This window comes from Leuciscus leuciscus (genome assembly GCF_965113295.1).
Source record: "Leuciscus leuciscus genome assembly, chromosome: 7".
In the NCBI taxonomy this organism is placed as follows: domain Eukaryota; kingdom Metazoa; phylum Chordata; class Actinopteri; order Cypriniformes; family Leuciscidae; genus Leuciscus; species Leuciscus leuciscus.
This window is the reverse complement of record NC_138731.1, coordinates 30518880-30538059: the sequence shown is the minus strand read 5'-3', so window position 1 is coordinate 30538059 and position 19180 is coordinate 30518880. Positions and strand designations below refer to the sequence as shown.

The following is a 19180-nucleotide window of genomic DNA, read 5'->3' as shown; positions in this document are numbered from 1 at the left end:
AAAGAGAACATACTGTATCCTCAAATTCTGCACAAATCACCTGGACTCAACCCATTTATCCACACACAACAAACACAGTAAATGTAGCACAAACATATTGTGAAAGCAACTATTTCTAGTTGAAAACAATCCTTCTGAAGAGAGTCATGTTTAGGGAATTAATGATAAATAGTTCTCAACTAATGTTTCACTGAACAGTGAAAACTGAGAAATGATGTTTAGGTAATGTAGTTTGACAGTGTACTCTTAAACCTTGGCAGGATTAGATGAGCTACCAAATCTATAATGAAAGATCGTCATCCACAACAGTATGTTGGAGACCTCATGTATGGCAGAGCCAACAGTCAACTGAACCGTCATGTGGTTAGTTGAGTCATCCTGTGTCGTTATCAACAAGCAGAGGAGTACATGTAACGTAAACATGGCAAAGCACATTACAAGCTATAATGTTCTTCCTGTGGCAGATTTATGTGGCACTTTCATGGCGCCTTGCATTGTGGATCTGGTAGAACAATATTGCCTATGATTAGAGGAAAGACAATAAATTAGTTTGACACCTTAAGCTGAAGAAAGTTTCAGCATATACCAGCAATGTTCCTGTAAAAAATACAGGCTGTCCTGTAATGACATAGCGTGCCTTTGTGAAAGCTATTGTTGTTTGGATTATGAATCTTCTTTAGGATACCACCAGTAATCCTGCACTGATTCTTGACAATTGATTACCATTACAATTAGATTTCTGTTCCTTGTCTTCTTTCAGTACCTCTAAGTACTGTTTCATTTTCTGTGACGGTTGCTATTGTCCCTCATGTTTTTTCAAAGATGTTTCACCATAGTCACTGTTTTATCTTTATTAATTTACATATTTGTTTGATTGTTACTTGCTCTACAGAGAGGAAACCTTTACTTGAATCAAATGACCACAATTTAATCTTCACTTCACTAAACAATACCATTTCCCAAAAATGTAACATACACTTGCAAACATTTAGGGAAATAGGAAGTTTCAGCACATCATGCAAGGAAATTAGTTGAATAAGGCTATAGAGTTTTGTGTAAGGGAAGGATCAATGACCTTATTGGTCAGTTATGTTGCATGTAAAAAAAAAAACTGGACATAATCTTTGTTTGTGAATGTCAATTACATTTATGCCGCATTGAAAGTGTGTGTGTGCCTTGCTTAATTAAAATAACTCTCTCTCTCTCCCTCTCTCTCCCTCTCTCTCCCTCTCTCTCCCTCTCTCTCTCTCTCTATATATATATATATATTAGGCCTATATATATATCATCAGACAAACACAGGTGAAACACAATAATAAAGTATAGTGTGTTTCACAGGGCCAATACAATAAAAAACAATATTTTGGTGTATTCAGACAACAATTGTGTTTGTTTTCTCCAAAATAACCCTAGATTGTATTGCTTTTTAAAAATAATCTTCAAAATAAAATGCACACCTTTAAAAGCACTGCGTTGATATTAGTTTATTACAGAATTTTTCCCTCTGCATTCATTTGGCTAAATATAAAAAAAAGTATTAAAAAATACAACAGATTTGAACAACAACAATGCATAGCTATATTGCACATGCATTAATAAATAATAACCTTAACTACCGACCAATAAATCATGCAGACAAATACGAGAATCGTATCAATGAAGGGCTAAAATGAAAACGAGTCAAAGCGAAACAATATTTTCGCATTGTTGTCCTTTTTCATATTGATAAACTTGACGCTAAGTAAGGTAACGCTGACGTCAACAACCTATCTTCGTGTAGGGAAAAAGTAGGGAAAACAGCCCGGTGAGTGACAGTCTCAATGACCAATGGCGTTGTCTGCAGTCGATGTTCTTTAAAGAATCCACCAATATGCGTCGAGGAAGGGAGGGGGTGAGGCAATTGGGCGTCGAGGCGAAGTTAGGTTGACGAATGGCAACCAACAGAGGACTACGAGTTAAAAATTGGATTATTTGATCATCTGACTGGCTTTATCGTTACATGAACGGACGCGGAGCACGTTAAGGCGAAACCGCGGATGATATTATTGATTTTGGAGGCCGCCGTTCCGTTTGGATGTGTTTCGGGAAGACCCCCGCGTATCGCGCATAGGTCGCGCGACAGATTAGCTGCGGCGTGCTTAGACCGAGTTCAAGAAATCACAAGTTGCACGCGCGAGAGGAAGACCCTTCCGCGCGATTGTTATTGCTGCCCGCCGAGAAATTTGGACGTTCGGATCTCCTGTTATGACGTAGTTAGTTGGCGTTTCGTGACACATTGTTAATTCAATTGCAGTTACCTCTGATGAAAGAGGCCCTAAAGTACCTGCTTAAATAATAATAATTACATATTAATGGATGGCAGCCACTGCATATTTGACAGATTGAGAAATATTTCAATCGATTGATTTTTGTGTTTAGTTCAGTTTCATGGGACAACCAGGCTATTGAAGAACTTACCATCCATGTTTCCGATTTTTATTCCAGAATTTATTTGAATTATAAGTGGTCAGGATTTACTTATGGCTTTTGATGGTGGAAGTTACTCTTCTGTCTTGAATTCAGTGTCTCATGGAGTTGCTGTATTTCACGTTTGATATGATGTAATGTCACATCGTAAGCACCAAAGATGATGGACTTTATTGTAAAATACTTAAGCTACTAACTCCAATGCTTCTTCATAACAAAAATAATCTGGATGCATACGACCTGTTAAGTGAGACTATCTTATTTATTCATAATATTATTGATTTTGCTTGTTACTTAAATATCCATATTGAGGATTTGCTGTGAATCTCCAACAAATGTTAAAACTTCATAGACACTTCTCAGAGCATCATTGGTTTCAGAAACGTCTCAATGTCGGTGGATAAAGTCAAGTTAAAAAGTTCTGTTTTTTTACACATAGGAGAAACGATTTCAAATAAGCTGCACTGATAGTTAAAGTGTATTGAGAAAAGAAAAATCCGGTAAAAATGGCAAGTGAATGCACCTACAGTGCTCAGTATGACACTGATGACACCTTTCGCAGTAGTAAACTCTCAGCGGACGAGCAGCGGGAACGCGCAGGATATGTAAACGGCGGCTGCGCGTCTATCTCGTCTTCTGCCTTCTTCGAGGTCATCGGCGGCTCTCTTTACCGCAGAAAGTTGGAGAAGGGTTTCGTCCAGTACCGAGAGGTGCTGGCTGAAGACAAGCGGCTTCAATCCATAGCTACCTTCCACGAGAAGAGACCCGGCAAGTCGCACCACACCCTGGAGGACACATACAGACTGGTGGCCGAGCACTATTGGTGGGAAGGTTTGTCATTTTTTCTCTTATGGTATTATTTAGTTTTTACTACCGATACATTTTATTTAAGTGTCTGTTTCGAATTAGTTTTAAGCTATATCTGTACTTTGAATCAAATCATCATGAAAGTTTATAAATATTTTAATTATTCAATTAATTCAATTAATGATAATATTATTGAAACATATTTAAGCATAATATGTATTTATGAGAGTTGTCGATTTCCTACGAGACGTGCAACAGCGATGCAAAAATGTTTATGTAAATGAGCAGTGCAACTACCAACGTGACAGAGACCTCTAGCTATAGCCAAGCCTAGCCACCATGAAATAAAAATTGACAGTTCTTATTTTCTTTTTATGGAATATTGGAGTTAATTAAATTAGTTATCCGTGCACATCATTATTGTTTTTTAAAATTCATGTGCCCTCGTTATCATTAATAAAAATTAGTTCCCCTCCTTATTGCAGTGACATCTCTTAGTTTTCTGATGATGTTTACTGGAACGAAGGTGGGACAACCTGTCACTCACATAAGATCACAGCAATTAGCAAAATACAATGATCCAATCAATTCCCAAAGGACAAAATCAAGTTCCATTTCATGTAACCCTAACTTGACAGTGTATTAGTAATGTATAATTAACTTTTAATTTATGAACAGGTAGGGGACTCTTCATAGCAATTGCTTTTACTAAGCAATAGTAGTAAACATGGAAGTATTTATTATTATCCCATCTATAGCTGTCTTTACACTTGTAAAGTGGCACAGAGATGGCATACAATTATTTACAATTTAATTACAATCACAGGGAACAATTCATCAAGCTCTCAAAACTCACATTGTTGAGGTATGTTGCCTTTCAAACTCCACTGACCGAAAACAAGACATGCACTGATTATGATGACAGTGGCAAAAAATTAAGGTTGCTCTGATGTAGCATTTAATTTACTCAGAACCTCTAATTCGAGGAGTTGAGGTGCATTAGAGTTGACTTTTATGCTGCATTGCATCCTTAAAGTGGATTTGGAGGTGGCAAAGATCTCCCTCAGGGCCACCTTATCTCGAGACTTCTTATGATGTTTACAATTCTTAAACTGCTTTCGGAATGTCAGATCTCATTTAGTTATGCTTGGTATTAGATGATAGTTTTATGATTAAGCATGTAGGCTGGTAACTGACAGGTTGTTGAATTCGATATGGGTTGATTAATCACTTAAGACACTAAACCTTGGGTTATTCCAGGAGCACCGAACCTGTAATTTCTGTATTAAAAGCTTTGGCTAAATGACTACTTAGTGAATTACTAAGTGGACATCATTGTTAGAGAGGTAAAAAACAATGACCAAAATAATCCTTAGAACGGCTTAATAGTTCAGATCATTGTTTGAGCTCTACATTTATAGTCCAATGCCAACTAAACTTTAGATTATTTTAACAATTGATTTTTATCAGAGGGTTTGTAGATTGCTGACAGTAATGATTCCAGACATTATTCAGCTAAATCTACTGTCCATTTATTTCAGAGACATTCCCCCTGGAATAGGGGTTAGTGTCTTGTGATTTGTCAGCTGAGCAGTCATATAAAAGTTCATGGATCATCTTTTCTGGGGTTCAGACTCACAAACTTTATTGTAGCTCTTTAACCCCTAAGCTATTCCACTCCACAGTCCCCTGAGAACTGTTTGGAGTATGACTTATCTGTTGCTTCACTCTCTCGATGGTAAGTCAGGACTTGTGATGGGAGTAATAAACTGAGCTTTTGGTGTGCTGCTTCGTGTTTTAACTGAATTGCACCATCAGGGATTTCTCAATACAGCTTATTGGGGCTGCAGAACAGCTGGGTATTTTGCCCTGTGCCAGAAACACCTTAGTTTTCCAAATGAATTTATTACAAACTAGACAAACAAATAAGCCTAATGAGGACAATATGCCCATGTCTAATTCAAGGTTGCAGTTGTGGATCAAATTTGAAATTGCTGATGACACATTGATTTTGTTAGGTCATTAGCATTAACATTAGCAATGTTAATTTATAAAACTGAGAGTGGAATTGATGTGGACGAGTTTATATCCTGGTATCCCAATTTTCATGTCACAATTCATTCTAATATTGTTTAAAGACAGATATTTATTTGCCATTTCCCATTCCCTCTATTTTGTTTTTACCTAGAGGATAAAATGCTACAAAAAGTATATTTTAGCCTCTTTTTTTTTCTTTTTTCCCTTATTATTCATACCTGCATTCATCCTTTTTTAATATTTTTATTTTTTAAGTAAACCCAAGTATAATATATGCATATACATAAAAAAAAATCTGTTTGCCACACTTAACCACTTTTTCCATTGGCAAGTGTCTCATTTAACTGGAGTTAACTAGTGCTATACTCCAAAGAGATGATAATGGCAGAGATCTCTGTTCAAAATTGTGTTCTTTTCATTGCCACGCAAAAGAATCACTTGTGAATTGAGATTCCTACTCTAGCTGTCAGCTGCATAGTTTGCAGTCTGAATCGATTTAGTCTATGTAATGTGAAAGTGAAAGAGAATGGGTAATGCCCAGACAGAACTGAGCTACTTGTGGAATAGGAGTGGTCTGACAGTCACAACACTGACTTTCTTTTTTGAATATACACAGACAAATCCTTCTCTGTAATAATTTTGTAAAAATCTGTTGTTTTTTCTTTTAGGAATGTATTTTCAGGTCAGAGACTATGTCTTTGGCTGTGAGGAATGTCAACGCAGTCAGTCTGAGAGATCAATGGTAAGAATGGCTTTTTAAACACATTTATCCCAGTATTCATCTTAGTCAAGATTACTGTTTTGACTTAATCTTACTTTCACTTTGTCTCTGTCTCTAGTGTTCTGATGTGGGACTTATCTCCAGGATGGTGGAATCACATAGTCATCAAGTCTTAACCAAACTCAATAGCCAACGGGAAGCAGGGCTCTTCTGTGATATCACGCTGAAAACTGGTGATGGCCAGTGTTTCGTCGCCCACAAAGCAGTCCTTGCTGCGGTGAGCGAGTACTTCCAGGAGTTATTTACTGAAATGGACTCAGCCACTGATGCCCAGTCACATGTTGATCTCACAGGTATGGGTGCAGTATATCAAGTTAAACCAGTTTCAAAATAAGTGTTTGTTCACACTTGTATTCATTTAAAACCGGCATTATTGAAATTGTTGAGCATATTTTATTCATTAAGGTGAGCCATTTTAATCTTCTCTGATTATGCTTTTGGTTGTTTAAAGTTTACTTGTTACAGGGTTCCCACAGTCATAGGAAACCTTGAATATTAGGGAATGTTCAAATTGTGATTTCCAGGTCTGGAGTCATAGGAAAGAATATATTTTCATGGAATTTTCTGTACTAGTTATACAAAATATGCTAATATAATGTATTGTTAATCTCATTCCAGCAGCAGATCCTTAACCTTTAGACTGTCATTATCCTATTTCAACACACTTATATCTTTTACGTTATCCTTCAGGGCATTAATCAATTATCATTTATGGTTCCTCATATAGATTTCAGTGAGCAGAGCCTGCTTGCTCTACTGGAGTTCTCTTACACTTCCACCCTCAATCTGAATCTGGACATCTTGACGGAGGTTTGTGCCATGGCCCGCCATCTACGCATGTGGCCTGCCCTTGAGGCTTGCTCTGCTATCAAAAGGGAGCGAGAGACTTATCAGTTACATTCCAGAATGCACAGTACTCCTGGTGAACCAAATAATTCAATACCTGGACCTTTCAGGAGAGGCCACTCATCAGCTTCAGGAGGGAAAGTGGGACTCAAAAGGAAGAGAGAGGATGAGGAAGGAGAAGGCTCTGGGTCTTCCTGGAACATCCAAGCACAGTACAGTGAGCAGATTGTTGATAAGGTGACAGATGAATCTGAAACAGAAACCTCAAATCCTCAGTTCCTGTCCAGTTTTCAGGTTGAGGAAAATGGCTTTCCATGCAGCCCAAATCGCAGAATGAAGCTCATGGACTTTAAATCTCCATCCTGCAAGAAAAAAACGTCCTCCCACCCCACATCTTCGGTCATCTCAACATCTCCTTGCACCTCGACTCGTTCTTCCTCTCCATCACGCCGTCTGCTTCGTTCTTCACCTGGCGCTGCACTTGCTCTGCGCAGACTCCTCCCCAAAATTGACCTCTCCACTAAGAGAAAGAGGAAGTCCTCTTCTTACCGGGCATACAAGCCCCAGTGTGAATTCTCAGTGACTCCATCCCAATCTCAGGCAATTTCTTTGACCCATGATACCTCAGTAAAGGTAAAGGAGGAGTATGTGGAAGAGAAGGTATGTAACAAAGTCCCTCAGGATGAGGTGCATAGCCCCCGTGCTCAGGAGAAATACCGTCTTCTTAGCTTCCTTGGCTTGCAGAGGAAATCCTTGGTGCCTGGTCCAGAAGAACTGTCTGGTTGGGGGCAGAAAAAACGACTTAGGAAGTTAAAAGTCAGTGATTATTCACTCACAGCCCGCCGAAAACCTCGTGCACAAGGCGTCCCATTGGGATTCAGAACCAGTTTAGGGGTGCTTGCTGCTGTTAGTCCTTCTCTGTCTCTCTGTGACATGAGCAGAATGGATTTGCTGAACAGACCAGTGAAAGTAGAACTCCAAGAATCTTGGAAACAAGAAAGGTCCAAAAGGAAAAGGCATGATCCTGTGGAGCCAATTGCTAGAGCTACACGTAGCAGGTCATTGCTGCACACAGACTCCAGTGCAATTGATCGAACGCTCAGACGTCACCACAAAAATCAAGATAAAGCACCTTCCCAACCTGCTCGAAGAGGTAGAGTACCAGCACACAATGCCTCTCACCCTTCAAAAAGCACTATGCTCAGGATAAAACAAGAATCTTCGGACAGTGCCATCCTGCAACCTATTCACCGTCGCAATACTGTCTGCAGCCCCCAAGCAACTCCTCCTAAAGCACCAGGACGTAGGGGTCGCCCACCAGCAGATCACACAGTAAGGGTAGCCACAACAAATTCACAGCACACAAAGCGGCACAAACCTGGGCGTCCCCCAACAGTCAAACCTAAGAGTTCAAAACAAATAGAAAGAAAAACAAAATGCAGCCATGCTACAGGAATTCCACAAGCAAAGCACAGCAGAACTGAAAGAGGAACACAGGTGAAGGAGAACAGAAAAATAAAAAAATGTTCGAAGGAACATTCAAAAAGGAAGGACAGTCCTGAAGTTCAGTATGCCGTCATGAACTGGGATGCTTCCAACAATCAGCATCTTCACAGCCATCCCCTTTACAAAACGATAAAGGAAGAGCCAGCTGACCCCTTGCCCCTAACCCAGCCATTCCCAACCAGCGATTCCTCAGACCTGGGCAAGCGTCAGAGCAAACCACCCGTCAAACTGTTGGATCAAGGCTTCCTCTTTGGGCTCTGTCGGCAGCCAAGTGGCATCAAACGGGAGGAGGAGAGCATGGACATCTACCTGACTCGGTCTGTCTCTCATGGAGGTAGTTCCCATTGCGATTCATCACCTGGCATGGGGAGAAGAGATCGGGTGAGGGCCAGGATTATGCCAGATCGGACTGGTCTAAACGGGCCTCACTGGGCAGGACTTGGAAACAGGCACTCACCTTTTTCCCAAAGGATTGCTATTCAAGTGAAGACAGAGAGGGATGAAACCAGTGTGTCCCAAGGGTCACAGGTTACCAGATTTTCTAGACACCCCCAAGTCAGCAAGAGGAGCTGTAAAGTCAAGAAAGAACCTACAAAGACAAAGGTGACACGTTTTTCTTATGCTAGCATTTTGTGATGTTTATTCTTATGACAAAGGCATGTTATGTAAATGTTTTGTAAACTTGTATCCAGTCTTGGTTAGGGAAGTAGTACTCAAATGTCAATCGTTGAAAAGAATGATACTAAATTTAATCTGTTAATAAACATAAAATGACACTTGCCAAAATTACAAAAAACATATTTATCTGTTTTGTCTTCATAGAATGTAAATAAGCTGCTTCCTCTGAGCAGCCGCCGTTCCATCCTACTGGAATCCATCCGACGGGCACGTCTGAAACAGCAGAAGAGTCCTCACGGTCAGGCCTCCAGTGGAGCACATGCTTGCCTGCAGTGCAGAGCCACCTACAGGGACTGTGATGCCCTTATTATGCACCGGATCAAGCACATTGAAGGCAAACACTGGCCCTGTCCGGTATGTATCATGTCTTCTGAGATCCTGAAGGTGCTCCCTTCCCAGCAATGTGCCTGTCTACTGTACAAAGTAGGGATGGGACGATTACCGGTTTCACTATAAACCACGATAAAATGTACTGACGGTTAGTATTATCTTTTAAAATTTAGTAATCATTAAAACCGTCTTTGATTATCGCGATTTTAATAACTCACTGTAAATCCTGTCCAGCCAGCAACAGCTCTGACGCAGGCGCAGCGCGCAATGTTGTTGTTTTTTTATTCGAGAAGGAATGGTGGAAGGCAGTGACCGTGCTCGGGATATTTTTCAGCCTTTTAAGAGGACCAAATCTGAGGTGTGGTCATATTTTAGCTTTTACAAAAGTCCTGAGGGAAACTTAATCGAGGATGGTCACCCTGTCTGCAGAACATGCACAAAAAAAGTCGCTACAATAGGGGGGAACACTTTGAATCTGCCGAGTCCTCTTGTGTGACCATCACCCACTGTTGTATAGCGAACGCAAGGCAAGTTAACTTTGACCTCAATACCAAAACTACGTCTGGGAAATAATTGGGCACAAAATGTTGTTTTGAGTTAAAATATTTTATCTCACTCACTTGAAATAAACGTGAAGCTTCTGTAAAGAAAAGTTCGCAGCAAGTGGCTTTGAGCCAAAGACAAACGAACAAGTTCAATCAAGACTATTTATATATATTAAGAGTGACATTCATTGTGATATTCATTGTACACTTATTACACCGATTTTTTTTTTTTTACCACATATATATATTGAATTGAGATTAATGTTTTAAATCTTACCTGTTTATAAATTCATTTTGTACAGTGTACAAAACAATCGTCCAGACAAGATGACCACAACAATATTATCAAACTCTGTAAATAATAAATCAACTCTGATTTAATTTTCAATACAATCAAAAACGGAGACGCAAGTTGTATTTGAAACGAGAGCGTGTCCTTTGTGATACGGATACGGATGTGCGCCGTTATAATGCGTTGCTATTGACGACGGTCATTATAAGGAAGGAAATGCCACAGAATAGAATCTTGCTTAAAAAAAGCGCATAGAGCTGCTTGTTTTATTTGTTGTTTGTTGATTTTCAAATATAAAACTTGTTTAAATGTTTTCAGTATGAGCATCAGTTATTTTCGAACACTTACATCTCGTTTTAACAAAACCATGATTATATTGATAATCACAATAATTTTGGTCACTATTCTCGTGATATGAAATTTTCATACCATCCCATCCCTAGTACAAAGCTATAATAAAAGGTGGGGTAGAGCTGATTAATTGGCCTTATTCTAAAAAAAGTACCATCAGAGCTGTGACAAAGCGAAGCGTTTTGCACGTCCAGCGTATTGACTGAGCAGGCCGGCTTTGAAACTGGCTCGCAACATTTCTTAATTCCATTTTTTTTCTTGGTCACTCCATCATTTCAGTCTAGTCTCTGCTTAATAAAATTGGCAAAAGACCACAATAAAAAAGCACCACAGTAATTTAACAGTTTTCCTATCCCACTCTGGCATTGTACTTCTATATCTGGTTTCTTCTATTTTCACACCTATTTTCTCTCTCGCAGTTGTGCAGCAAGTCTTTCTTCAGCCAGAAAAATGTGAGGAATCACATAAAGACACATAATCCCAAGCTCTACAAATGCCACCAGTGCATTGCTGCTCAGTGAGGTCAGTCTGTAATATACAGACATCTCTATACTTCTGTTGATTTCCATTGTTTGTTTTTTTACGAGTATTTTAATTTGTCTTAACATTTTAGGTGAAAAGCCACAGGATTAAATGAAGAGGAGCAAAGCTTTGTTTCTTTAAATATTAACGCTGTAAATACCAAGGATCTGTGATGTAAGACAATGAGGTTGAATTTATTAATGTAAATAATGTTATGATGGTTTAAATGGTCCTTTTCCTCACAATAATTGTTGTTATTTAAGTTACTAAGCTGAGGTTGCTTTGCAATTGATACAGATGTGTTAAACCAGAACTTGAACCCATGGTGTTTTTCTCAGGGGGGTGGAGTCTGATGGTCAAGGTGATATATGTATAATGAGAATTGTGTAGAATGCTTTAAATTTATTACTAATGTAATTACTACAGTTGTTATTTCTATTGTTATTATGATTATTTTTTTATAAATGGCATAATCTTGAGTGCACTTAATGTTAGCTTTGTTTTGAAACCTAAGAAAGATGCGATGGACTGGGATGTACTTGAATGATGGAGTGGAGCCAGTGGACTGCCCTAAATGTGTGGTTGTCTAGGAATGTTTTAGAAAAAACTATTAGTCAGGAATTTTTAAATGAAGGTTGGGTAAATGGAGTTAAGAATTATTGTACAAATCACAAATGCATTGGTGAAATGCCATTTTTTGGGTATATACAATTTTGTGAAAACATTTGACTACAGCTTTTCAAAACGAGACAGTGACTGTATCTTTTAAATAAGGGAATCCCAAAATGTCTAATGTGATTTATTTTATTTTTTTCTCCTTCCCTCTCTCCTTTGATAATTCCTTGCCTGAATTTTTAATGCATATCCGTCTTTAACATACAATGCAATGGACTTTAATGAAGAAGTTTTAAATGTTGAGGTGTTTTGTCTGAAAACACAAATTTAAAATGTAGAACGACCAAATAGCCATATAAATAAATTTTGCATTTTAAAGTTTACACTTTTCTTCACGTGTGCTTTTTCAGGTATTTTGGTTTGTTACACACTACTGAATGCACAAAGCAAAATTCTATAAAATGTAGAACATGGTTTTTTATTATATCACAATTTGAATATGCATATCAGTAGTGAGCATGTAAGAATTTTTTCACCCTATTGACTTGCATATCACCTTGTACAGTACTTAATTTGATGTTAAAACATCAAATGTCATTGTTAAAAGAATGCGAGGTTGCAGCAAAATCTGTAGCAGTTTCAGATGACTGAAATGAAGGCACCCACTGAAGATATTACACACAAACACCCGTTTGAATAGTCACACACCTTATCAATATTTTTGCTGTGAAATGTAGGCTAAATATTACGACAGCCTGTGAATGAATTTGTTTACCAAATTGTTGTACATTACAGATAAACATTTTTCTCATTTGTTACATCCGGTCATGATCCATTTTCCTTTAAAAGAAAGGACTTGACATAATTTAAACATAAGACTTCTGATACTGCTCTTTTGTTATTATAAACACTTGAAACCATGTAGAAGAGACCTGAGCTCTAGAGGATTCTACAGCCCAGACCCAAACATTTGTTTTTTGGGTCAAAGTCCAGAGTTGAGAGTTCGTGAGCGGTCAGACTTTGGGATGGTCATCTGCACTGTTGCAGAGAGCATGGTAAGAATCATCAGGTAGAGCGTGAACAGCCATTGCCGCCTTAAATTCATGCAGTGGGCAGTAGACATCACTGCAGCCTGGGATTTTTTGGTCCTGTAGGTATAATCAATAACAGCTTAAAATGTGGATAGACAACACAAAAAGACCAAGCCAGATATACAAGTAAAGCAAATAAAGATGCTTAATGACGAGCAATAAGTTATTGCTTATGTACAGTGTTTTAGTTACAATGCTATTCAAAATAAATGCTGTTCTTCCTATTCATCAAAGTATCCTTAAAAAATGTATCAGTTTCCACAAAAATGTTTTCAACATTGATAAGAAATATGCACCAAATCAACAGGATCATTTGACGAGTAATGACTGCTGAAAATTCATCTTTGCCATCACAGGAATAAATTATATTTTAAAGTTATTAAAATAGAAAAGAGTTACTTTAAATTGTTATAATGCTTGACTATATTACTGTTTACTGTATTTTTAAGCCTTGATGAACATAAGAGACTTCTTTCAAAACATTTTGGGGGAAAAAAAATTAAATCATACCAACTTTGACATACAGCTTTTAAAAGTTATTGTACGTATTTGAAGCATTTTACCTCCTGATTACTGTGTGAATGGTATTACCTGGCCAATGTAAGATACTTTAACATAGTGCTGGTTCGTCTGACGGTGCTGGTACAGTTCCAGTGTGATGTCAGCTGCATACGGTGGCCATTTCATGTCAAAAACCCCCAAAGCCATGAGACATGGCATCAGGGTGGTGTCATGCACAGAATACAGGAACAACTTTCTGTATCAACAACAACAAAAACACACAAAAAAACAGCAACTCTAAAGATCTTGTTTTCAAGAGGACTTTTACACACGTGATCTCTGAGTTTGACCACTGTGAGGCAGCACCTCTCAAGTTTTGTAACTGACATTTACTGTCTGAAAATAGCAGGTAGAGAATGTTACGCAGTGGTTTTAATCATTTTTGGACTCTTAAGCTTTAATGTCATTGCATTGCAAGTTTAATTTCTAAATATGGATTGCACGTGTTTTAACCAAAACATTAAAAGAAGTCAAGTGATAAAACAAAAGATAAGCTGTTCAAAATGAAGACACCTGTCTGGATTAGAAGTTGTGCCTTGAATTTTGTCATCAATGTTGGCTAGAAGTATGTGGAAAAGTGGACCCACGCACATCTGTAAATTCTGCCTGAGGACAAACAAAAACAAATAAACATATTTACAGAGACCTTAAACCATAAGCAACTTCTTCATATATTCTCTTCTCAAGAATCTACAGCAGGATTCATTGGCCCCTCACCTCTTGCTGGGCTCATAGATGTGACAGATCATATCTACAGCTCTCTGCTCTACAATACTCCTCCAGTGCTCTAGAGCTGTAGGAAGCGGCAGGCCATGGGTCTAGGATCAATAATATAACAGTACCGTATTTGAGAAACAAAGCCAATGCAGATGCATCTGTAGAATGTATCAGCAGGGAGCACTTTACCTCTCTGGCCACCATGTCATCTCTAATGAGGATGAAGTCGATATGTTGATGAGGATCAACACCCAAGGAGGTCTGGATGCTCTGGAGGTCTGCAGCAATGTCAGGAAGCGTGGATGATTGTGCCCAACGATGACTACATTTGATGCACCACAGTCAATCACAGACACATGATGTTAAACCAGTCACAAGCCAACATTGGCCATTTACACTACTATTCAAAAGTTTTTATTTTTTTATTTTTTTTATTTTTATTTAGCTAGCATGATTGATGAAAAGTGACAGTAAAGACATCAATATATTTCAAATAAATGCTGTTTGTTTGCACTCAATTAATCAAATAATCAGTGTCCACAAATATTAAGAAGCACAACTTATGTTTTTTGAGCAGCAAATCAGAATATTAGCATGATTTCTGAAGGATCATGTGACACTGAAGACTGGAGTAATGATGCTGAAAATTCAGTTTTGCCACCACAGGAATAAATTTGAATTAAGTTTAAAACATAAAACAGTTATTTTAAATTGTAATATCACTATATTATTGTTGTACTATACTTTTGATCAAATAAATGCAGCCTTGGTGGACATAAGAGACTTCGGTTACACTTTATTTTAAGGTGTCATTGTTACAGTGTAATTATATATTTAAGTACTGAGTAATATTAAGCAACTACATGTATTTACTATAGGGTTAGGGTAGGATTAGGATTTGGTTGAGGGTTAGTTGCATGTAATTATGCATAATTTATAGTTATTAATATGGTAAGTACATGTAACATATGTAAACAAGGACACTGTAAAATAAAGTGACTTCTTTCAAAAACATAAAATCTTACCGACCCCAAACTTCTGGACAGTAGTGTATTTCACCAAAGCAAAGGTCTAATGTTTTCTGATAATAAAGTATATTGTTATTATTAGAGTATTTTTAACAAAATAAAAGTACAAATCTCAATAAATAAACAAGTAATTAAAGAAAATAAAGAAGGTTAAATTATATTTATGAACATTTAGGAATAAGTACTTCTTCCAATTCTTGGAATTTGAATCATTTTTTAATTTAAATGTATTTTATTATTATTATTATTATAATTATTGCCCAACTAATAATAATGTTTCCCAATTAACTTTCCATTGTGAGCTATAATTCAGTATGAATGGTTATATGAAGTATGTTTATTATCATCATTATTATCATAATAAAGCAGGTTTTACCCCATATACAGCTTGAGCAGCTTGCATCCATGATAGTTGGGATAGAGGATTTCTTTCTCTGCCTTATCAGTGAGGATGGACACAACACCTTAGAGTGGGAGAAAATCAAACACGGAAAGGCAAACACAGGAGTGTGTAAAGCTCATCTCATCCATTACTCAAGCAAACCACACAAAAAAGCGTAGCTGAGCTGCCACCTTACCTGCTTGTTCCTGTTGGAACAGTCCTGCCACCAAACACTTAGCAGACTCAATGGTGCGTACAATGTTGGTAGAGCGAATGCTGTAAATCAACGACAGATGGACAGTCCCTCTTACTCATTTAGCTTAATGCAATTCAGAGCCATAAACATATTCATTTACAATAGGATCATTTATTAGATTTTTTAGTCTATTAGTTAATGTTAGTTAATGCTTTAACTAACAATGAGCAATTCATTTGTTTACAGTATTTATTTATTTGTTAATGTTAATAAAAATACAACTTTTCATTGTTAATTCATGTAAGCTCAGGTCTATTAAATAATATTAAAAGATTCAATCTTTAATTTTAATATTTAAAGTTTAAAAATTAAAGTTTGTTAAGTAATGTAGTTAACTAATGTTAACAAATCAAACTTTATTGTAAAGTGTACTGTTTTTTTCTCCTCAATATGATACAATTTAAGGTGTCATTTTTGTCAGTAGCACAAATGGTGCCAAACAATATAAATATTTCAATAAAGAATCATCAATAGCACTCACTAAACTTCTTTAGGGTTGAAAGAAGGTGTGAGAAAGGGCTCTTCCTGTATGTATTTCTTTCGTAACTTCACTCCAAGATCGTACAGCTGTTGCATGCCCACCGTGGTCAGCTGACCTGGATAAGTTCCACCCTATGAAAGCAGGAGCCAAAGTCAGTGTCATTCTTTTTTTTTGTATATGACAATCTGGCACAATTTCCATCTAAACATTTAGGTATGCTAATGTTTACATGATGTCTGACACTGCCATTTACCATCAATCCACTTCATTCCAAACATGCACTCTAAAACGCCACACAAACATCTCGGAAAATGACACTATATGGCCAAAACTATGTGGACATCCAAACAACACACCCATACAGTATGCTTGCTGAGCATTTCATTTCAAAACCATTTGGTCTTTCATTTTCTACTCTTCACAGAAAGCTTTTATTATATGTTAGAATGTGGCTGCAGAAATTTGCTCCCATTCAGGTCTGAGCTTTGTTGCAGGTCAGTCAAGTTGTTCTAAACCAGACTCAATAAACCTTTTTCTTTTTCTGACCTAGCTTTGTGCACAGGGGCATTGTAACGGTGGAGCAAAAAAGGACTCTCGCCAAACTGTTGCCACAAAGCTGGATGCACACAATTCTCTAGAACAGGGATGGGCAAGGTCAGGCCTGGAGTGCTGCCGTCCTGCAGAATTTAGCTCCAACTCTGATAAAAGCTAACCTGCATACATGTACTGTAGCCTTAGTAATCCTGAAGACATTGATTAGCTTGTTCAGGTGTGATTAGGCTCGGAGCTAAACTCTGCAGGACATCAGTACTCCAGGACCGACGTTGCCATCCCTGCTCTAGAATGTGAACATATGGAGTAGCATTAATATTTGCCTGCTCTGAAGTTCTGAACACACTGAAATAGCCAAACCTATTAACTAGAAAGAGTTGTGGCCCTTTTTAAACTAATGTTACCTTTCAGTAGGCAAACCACAAGCTGGACCCTTTCTAATCCTGTGTGCAAAACAGAGTTTCCATTGTATAAGAAAGTGGCAGATATGTATAAACACAAACCCACCGTCAATATTTTGGCCCTGTAGCTGTCCTCAACAGGAGCTGGGGGTCTGGGTCCCCCCTTCAGGTCTGTAACCTTATAGTCTATTTCTGTGTGAGCGGGCGCTTCAAGTAGCTCAGGGACCCATTGTGCCTAGGGGTGCAGAAACCATGCGTCATTCTGGATATAATTGGCATCAACATGTAGACTATCACAGATTATATGACAGTGCCACTGTCTCTGAGTGAAAAGGCACACTGTTAAGACTGATGCTGACAAATGATTCTGAGACATTTAAGCAATTAAGAATAATGCCACATTTGTGCATTCTCTTCTCTTTTTTGTTCCACCATCTTTTGTATTACTTTTAATTTCTTTAAACTATTATTCCTATTATTTAAAAGGTTTGTCTATGTTTAACATTACTGTTTTAAAAAAAAAAACAATCCCCAAAAAATAACTGATCACGCAACATTGCAACTTTGGGCATTGAAGTGACACTGATCAGCTCTCTTACCTCCAACACATCTGGTATAGATTTCAGCGGCGTCCTCGCCCCATGTCGGAATAAAACTTGAATTAATTTAAGCTCGTATGGAGATGGTTCAGCCTTATTCTTTTGAAACCAAAACGTTGACCCAAGGGCCACTGAACCCATCAGACCCACACGTGCCCACATGATGCACCTGAAAGAGACATGAACACTTGACTTGACATTTTTGAGAAGTTGACATGTCCTGGGTTGTTATACATGCTACTACAGATAAAACTGAACAGCACTTTACATATTCTTTTCTAATAAATAATACATAGAGTTGTATAACCTCAATAGTTGAAAGACTATATGGAATGTTTGTCTTCTAAAATTCATTGGTCACAACACAGGAGCATTTGAAACGAACTTAGAGAAGCCTAAAATGTGATTAAAATCTTAAAGAAAGGTGGCCACTTATGATATATAATATCAAATACATTTTAAACTAAAAAAAATATATATAGGCTATATCAAAGCGTGTCAGTACATTTCCATAAGTGATTCAAACACAGCAACTTCTGTCTCATTCGGTAATGCTGCTGCTGCCTGTCATATCAGCAAGTTTCATACGCTCTTGCAAACTGTCAAATGTAATGCACTAGTTTAAATCTATTAAGTAAAGTAAAAACATGTAGGTGCACTAGAAAAAGTGCCTTTTAAATATCACCAACCTGAAGGTTTCAGACGCGGCAAGTTAATTCCACTGGTTTTGAATTGCACTCATTCCTTTCAGTTTCAGGAAGACTGAACGTTGCATACGCCGGCTAACGGTGAGGTGCGTTCTGGGATATGAAGTTTCATAGTCTACCTATTTATTCTGAGAAATAGTGGAAACACAATGTTCTAAAACTACATTTCCCATACTCATCCATGCATAACTCGTTTACTGGCGTAATGTTCCTTTGCTAAACGACGTAACATAAAACGTAGCATAACAAACAGCAAATCTATTTAGTGTCCAAATACTTTTTGGGGACAGTGGTGAAATGAAATTGTCTTAACACGAACTAGCATGTATACAGGACGTAAAATATTACACAGTCACACAGACATATTATAACATAACGCCTACATAAAAAATAGCCTGAACTTACATTAAAAGGGCAAATGACAAAAAATACATAAATAATTTTATAATGTGCACCAAAAAACAAAAAACAAAAAAAAAAACACATCAAGTATGCGTTATTAGAGCTAGGATATTTGTTATAAGTGCTAGGATATTTTATTGTACTGAAGTGCAAACAGTTCAGAGGAAATGAGAGACAGTGACTGCAATCATATGTGAGAAATAAAGTGAAATAAAGCATTAACTGTC

General features: G+C 37.6%; 2 protein-coding genes across 3 annotated transcripts; one reads left to right on the top strand and one right to left on the bottom strand.

Moving 5' to 3' along the window:
• The first annotated feature begins 1885 nt into the window (after positions 1-1885).
• LOC309503754 (uncharacterized protein) lies at positions 1886-12159 on the top strand. Of its 2 annotated transcripts, XM_082176544.1 has the most exons (7): positions 1887-3297; positions 5979-6052; positions 6150-6384; positions 6819-9046; positions 9266-9475; positions 11059-11161; positions 11253-12159. In XM_082176544.1, the coding sequence occupies exons 1-6, from the start codon at positions 2973-2975 to the stop codon at positions 11158-11160; spliced, it is 3174 nt and encodes a 1057-aa protein (XP_082032670.1). In that variant the 5' UTR covers positions 1887-2972; the 3' UTR covers position 11161; positions 11253-12159. The 2 variants fall into 2 exon arrangements, with proteins under 2 accessions (XP_082032671.1, XP_082032670.1); XM_082176545.1 differs by having other exon boundaries at positions 1886-3297; positions 11059-12159.
• acp6 (acid phosphatase 6, lysophosphatidic) lies at positions 11964-18679 on the bottom strand. Its single transcript, XM_082176562.1, has 11 exons — positions 18534-18679; positions 17845-18013; positions 17352-17480; positions 16293-16423; positions 15752-15831; positions 15550-15637; positions 14335-14467; positions 14146-14246; positions 13942-14034; positions 13459-13624; positions 11964-12924 (listed from the first exon to the last, which is right to left on the bottom strand). The coding sequence occupies exons 2-11, from the start codon at positions 18004-18006 to the stop codon at positions 12790-12792; spliced, it is 1218 nt and encodes a 405-aa protein (XP_082032688.1). The 5' UTR covers positions 18007-18013; positions 18534-18679; the 3' UTR covers positions 11964-12789.
• Between the last annotated feature and the right edge of the window lie 501 nt (positions 18680-19180).

Coding starts and splice junctions, on each gene's coding strand:
- LOC309503754 (XM_082176545.1), top strand. CDS start 2,973: ATGGCAAGTGAATGCACCTACAGTGCTCAGTATGACACTGATGACACC. Junction 6,385..6,818: donor GTCACATGTTGATCTCACAG/GTATGGGTGCAG, acceptor TTCCTCATATAG/ATTTCAGTGAGCAGAGCCTG. Junction 9,047..9,265: donor AAGAACCTACAAAGACAAAG/GTGACACGTTTT, acceptor TTGTCTTCATAG/AATGTAAATAAGCTGCTTCC.
- acp6 (XM_082176562.1), bottom strand. CDS start 18,006: ATGTGGGCACGTGTGGGTCTGATGGGTTCAGTGGCCCTTGGGTCAACG. Junction 16,424..17,351: donor ACAGGGCCAAAATATTGACG/GTGGGTTTGTGT, acceptor CTGCTTTCATAG/GGTGGAACTTATCCAGGTCA. Junction 14,468..15,549: donor CTGCTCAAGCTGTATATGGG/GTAAAACCTGCT, acceptor CATCAAATGTAG/TCATCGTTGGGCACAATCAT.